The following is a 5813-nucleotide window of genomic DNA, read 5'->3' as shown; positions in this document are numbered from 1 at the left end:
ATATCTTACCCAAGTATATTGATAGAAAATCGTCGCAAGAAAATATTTAGGCAAATATACAGTAAAGTGGTAATGTATTAATTTTTCGCTCAAAACTTTCACGTAATCGTCTCAATTTTAGTTCAGCGCCAACGAAAACGTATTACCGAAGGTGTGGAAAATGTTCATGTCCGTGCCTGTCCACACGACATCCTTAGAAGTGACTGAAGCTTAAGCATGAAATATGTAAGAAGCTTCATGTATAACTAAATAGTATTTCGGTGGCGGTCATTAAACTCCTTGAAATTTAGCTGAACGTTCTTATAGTAAAACAGGGCATCAGAGAATTAGTTGCAGAATAAATAAAACTAGTTAACAAATTTAGTGCAATCGTATAACATTTCACATGTGACATGGTAATGCATGTAGTCTATAGACAAGAGATGAAACAAGAAAGGAAATAAAACAAGAGTGGAAGTTTCGCATGTATTGTGGAAGCCTGTACCGTTGCCTGGTGTGTCATTCCCCTACCTTGTAACCTGACATAACGTAACATCATTTCACTTAACCTAAACTCATCTAACCTGAACTAACCTAATACAACCTAACACTACCTAACTTAAAGTAAAGTGACCTAGCCGTATTGGTGTTATGCAAAAGTAACGTTTGTATCAACCAGTCAGTTTAGTCTCATTGAAATCAGACGGGATAATAATTCCAAACATATTTTTGTAACAAAAAATACATAGAACTTAATTTCCATTAGTAGCTCTGTATTGTTTTTATCATTATAGGATAAATCAGTGTAGTGAATGTAGTGAAACTGTCAGGTCCAACAAACTCGATGGCACACATCGTGTACGGGACTGCTATGCACGTACGCTCTCATTGTTCGCTCTTCCCCGCTAAAGTACGCTCCTTGCAACCCTTTTATCTCACCGACACTCAATTTAAATCCTTTTTCCGTGCGAAATACAATTACCTGTCTCCATTGTACCGGGAACAGTCTGCAGAATGGAAGAAGAATCTGCTATCACCGCTAATAAAGTGGATGTTTCCTTCCCATTGTGGTCTGGATACTGTGTTACTCTATTGTAAAATATCTGCAGAACTTTCGTTTTTACTACGATTTTGGGATTACATTTATTCATAAATGTTATATGTATTAGAAATACTTGATTATAATATGGAAATGTATACAATAGTATAAAATACGGTATTAATCAAGCAAATTATAATCTGTGAATAAAACTATGACATATTTTGCTAATTATCTATACTAAGTTTGTAACTATAAGTCTGGTTTACGCTATAAAAAAGTGTTAGTCGTTCGGATTATATGTAATATATTTAAATTCAGATGGATCGAGTAAAATACATAACAATAAAACATTATGAACACTGTTTTTTATTTTGTTAACGGAGGTTTTACTTATTCTTATAAATGTTTGCGTCCTCGTTCTATATATAATCAATAAGTAGAGACATTTACCCAAGAATATTAAATCCATCTTTTAAAGATATAAAAAAGCATAAGGTTTTAACGTAGAGTTGTGGGAGGGGTTTGTACAATTCGAAATATAACAATGAAATTTTAGAAACTTATAACAAATTTATATTTAATATTTTAATCTGTGACGAAACCCAATACTTTAAATAATCGACTATCGTAAAGCAGTCAGTAATCACAGCCAACTATAGAGAATTATGTGTGAGCAGGTGAAGGTCAACTTGAGTTGGGCACGACACGATTTAAGTACCTCCCACGTTAAGTACCGGTAGTTGAAAACTGAACCATTACACCACTATCTCTAGTGGGTCTGTTCTCCTTGATTCAACACACCTTCTTTACCTCTAGTAGAGGGATCAATGAACGATTTTACAACATAATATCCTAATCTTCGAATCTTGAATATTATGATTTAAAATTTTAAAAATTACATAAAGTCACATGCAGTGTCTAATTTATATTGACATAAAATATACCTTACCATATATTATTGTCATATTATTACGGCTTGGCAATGAAATTGTCCAGATCGTTTTAGGAAATATTTTATTGGAAATTTCTGCTCTTACATAAATGTAATACTCTTTATGCCTTACAGGTACGTATTGCTATTATCTATAGCAAGATACGCAGGCACTTCAAACAACACCAAATTGATAAAAAATATTTTTATTCGAATGATTACAATAAATTATAATTTCACTATCTTATTTCACTCGTGTAAGGCCCCTATTTCATGCTATATTATATAAAGATAAGCATTATAATGGTATGCTTTAAGTTCATAGGCACAGAACCTTCCAAAACCATAAATTACCTAGGAAAGTTAAATTACCTACCTCCGTAGATTTTTATTACGTTTAATTTGCTCCAAATACCTCAATTCACATTGAGCTAATTGTAGTATCACTAGATAAAGGAATACAACATTTTCCAATATATAATTTTTTTTATTTTGTGCAAGGCCTTTCTGAATCAAAGATTCCATCATCAGGCACTTCACAAATTATCAAATGTTTACATTTTTGTAATAATAAACTAATTTTATAGTAACATATAGTAAACAATTTGGATGTACGGTTAGCCAGTATAAAATATTTAATCAGAATTTAATTTTAATTTTTTAATAAATTGTGATGAGAGTAAAACTGAATTTTGAATTGGTCCGTCTTATATATATATTGGAAAATGTTGTATTCCTTTATCTAGTGATACTACAATTACTAGTTTTTCCAATGCTCCAAGATTCTACATTCACATTGAGCTGTTTGTTATTTTATTATTTTAAATTATCAATGTTCTACACATCAATGAATTTCCGTAACAACTCAACAATAGCATTTATAAAGAAGCAGGATATTAGGTAATACTGTATACATGCGATTTAGACAACATTTTAGGTTGGTTCAAATAACCAACCTAAAATATACTAGTAAAATAAAGTACGCCAATTCAATTTAGGCATACGTATTAAAGAGTCGATCAACACAAGAGTTAACACTTTACGTTATGTTTTATTTAGCGTAATGTCATTGCTCCTACGTTGTTGTGCGGTATGTTATGTCGGCGTATTTACTTCCAAATCCATTCTATCAGAGCAATTTAATCTTCTCTTGCTTGCCAAACCTAATTATGTGTCTCCATTTCATCGGGAAAGGGTCATAATGGAAGGGTAGGATATTTCATTTATGATAAATTAGATTTATTTCACTTAATTCCACGAATGTAATGTTCGATTTCCAGGACCCTTCTCTTTAATAAATAATTATAACAATTTACTGAAGGGAGATGTCATATTAAATTCATAACAACAGTATTATTCAAATATTACCAAAGTGTTTTAATATATTGATGGATTTTATATAAATATTAAATAGTATTAAATTATTCTACATATGATTTAAAATAATAGTATTATATTCAAGGTACTTGTAATACAGTCATGAGTCGGCGATCAGAGAGTGAAGGTCGCAGAGATAACGCTGTGTGCCGGTCGTTCTAAGCCTAACCTGTATATGCCAGTTAGTGCAAGCTTTCTATTTATTTTCTACTTTGTATACTTATTTTGGTGTTTACATCGACAATATTTTATTTCGCTGGTTCGCTATTAATTTTTCAAACATGGCTGTTTGTGACGTGTGTGTGAAACCTGTGAAATCTAACCAAGTTAAGTTGCAGTGCAGTGTTACAACTATAGTAGGGCTGACGTAGAATGTCTAAATGCAGAGGGTTTGCCATGGAGGTGTAAGCCTTGTAGTGCAGTAAGAAGGAAAAGTCTTCGTTTTGATGCTGAAGTTACTGAGGGGTCGCTCACTTTGGAGGATGTAATGCAGAAAATCATAGCAATCGCTGATAACCAGAAAAAGCAAGAGGCGGACTTTAATAAGGCCTACGAACACATGAATGAAAAATTGGAAGAAAATACGAGGTCAGTGATTGAGCATAAGGAGTCCATTGATAAATGTTTGAAGATAGTAGATGAAATAATAGCAGAAAACAATAGATTATCACATAAAGTTTCTGAGCTTGAGCGTAAGATCGAAGACATGGAGCAATACTCGAGGCTGAACGCGGTCGAAATCCATGGAGTTCCTGAGAGCAAGAATGAGGATGTTGTGCAAGTGATCAAGGATGTCGGGAAAGGTTTGGATATGGATATAACTGACTCGATGATAGATGCCTGTCATCGACTGGGGAGACGATCTGAACCTGGAAGTCCACCACCTGGTATAATAGTGAAGTTTGTTAGACGTCTAGACAAGGAGGAACTTCTGAAGAAACGTCGTGTGAAATCCAACTTCTCGACCAGACACATGAACTTGACAATGGATCAGCCTGTGTACCTGAACGAGTCCCTTTCACCTACAAGGCGGAGACTGTTCGCGGAGGCGAGGAAGGCAAAGAAGGACAAAGGATACAGGTTCCTGTGGGTCCGCAACGGGAAGATCCTCATGCGCAAAGAAGAGAAGAGTCCAGTGATTCAGGTGACCTGTCAGGCTGACATAGCTAACCTGTAGGTTGTAACGATAATGGTAATCACCTTCCAAAGATCAATTTTGAGTTACCGGTGTATTACTAAACTATTATACCTTAGTTTAATTTTTTCTAAGAAAATTTATAAACCAAGTAATTATTTAAAATGCAATTTTTATTTATCTGATTATATATAGTTTGTACTTTAATAGTATTAATTTTCTGAGATATAGCCTTATTATTAATATCTGTTTCATTCTTGATTCAGGTTTTTTACATTTTATGTAACAATGAATAGAAAATAATGTAGTATTATTTCATCAGAATATTAGAAGCATAAGAGCAAACTTTGATCTATTTTCAGCTGAAATGATAAGTAACAATTTTTCTCCTGACATAATAATTTTATCTGAAATTTGGATAAATTCTAATGAAGTTAATTTATACAATTTAAATAATTATAATGTATACTTTAAATGTAATGAACAACACAGGGCGGGTGGTATAGCAATTTATTTTAAAAAGTCATTGATAAATGTTAGTAAATTAGATCTATCTTGTCAATCAGCTGATTTGCTCCTGTTGTCGTTTGAAATAATGGGTAAAAAGTTTTCATTGATCGCTATTTAAAGATTGCTGTCCTTTACAGCGGATGTTTTTGTTGATGATATGAAAATGTTGTTCAGCAGAATGAATAATACTTTTAAAAGTATTAAAAATTTATTGTGGGTCGGAGATGTAAATATAAATATTTTGGATTGTTATAATTTTAAAACAGCAACGTATGAATACAGTAGTTTTATGGCAATTAATGGTTTAGAAAACTGTTTGAATGAACCAACTAGAATAACTAATGAGTCAAAAACTTGTATAGATCATGTGTTTGTTAGGCTTTCTGATAAAGGTGTTGTAAATGTAGAAGCAAGTGTTAGGCATCTGGACATAACTGACCACTCACTCGTGCAAGTACAAGTGTGCGTGTTGGGAGGGGCGGAGGGACGGGGAGGCACAGCTCCGCACTGATTACAAACGTTTGGAACAGTTGATAGACAACGCTGACTGGACACCGGTGTATGGTCGGCTTGATGCGTCATCTGCATTCGATGAGTTTTTTGACGTATTGGAGACGTTCATAATTGAAAGTAAGGTTGAAGTTAAATCTAATTATTCATCTTTCACTAAAATAAAGCCTTGGATTAATGATTACATTTGCATGAAAATAAAGAAAAGAAATCATCTATTTAAATTAGTAAAAAAGTACCCTCAAAATGTGGAATTAAAAAAATATTATTCAGCGTTTAGAAATAAGGTAAAAATAGATATTAAGGACCTCAAACATAAATATTACAAA

The 5813-nt window shown here is 33.0% G+C and overlaps 1 protein-coding gene across 1 annotated transcript; it reads left to right on the top strand.

Moving 5' to 3' along the window:
• The first annotated feature begins 3816 nt into the window (after positions 1–3816).
• On the top strand, positions 3817–4506 carry LOC124361216. The gene has a single exon (XM_046815258.1). The coding sequence runs from the start codon at positions 3817–3819 to the stop codon at positions 4504–4506; it is 690 nt and encodes a 229-aa protein (XP_046671214.1).
• The last annotated feature ends 1307 nt before the right edge of the window (positions 4507–5813 follow it).

This window comes from Homalodisca vitripennis, chromosome 4, assembly GCF_021130785.1.
Source record: "Homalodisca vitripennis isolate AUS2020 chromosome 4, UT_GWSS_2.1, whole genome shotgun sequence".
Classification (NCBI taxonomy): Eukaryota; Metazoa; Arthropoda; class Insecta; order Hemiptera; family Cicadellidae; genus Homalodisca; species Homalodisca vitripennis.
The sequence above is the reverse complement of the archived record's forward strand: the minus strand, read 5'-3'. Positions and strand labels throughout refer to the sequence as shown.

What these genes read in the sequence shown, in the direction of transcription:
- LOC124361216 (XM_046815258.1), top strand. Translation starts at nt 3,817, where the DNA reads ATGCAGAAAATCATAGCAATCGCTGATAACCAGAAAAAGCAAGAGGCG.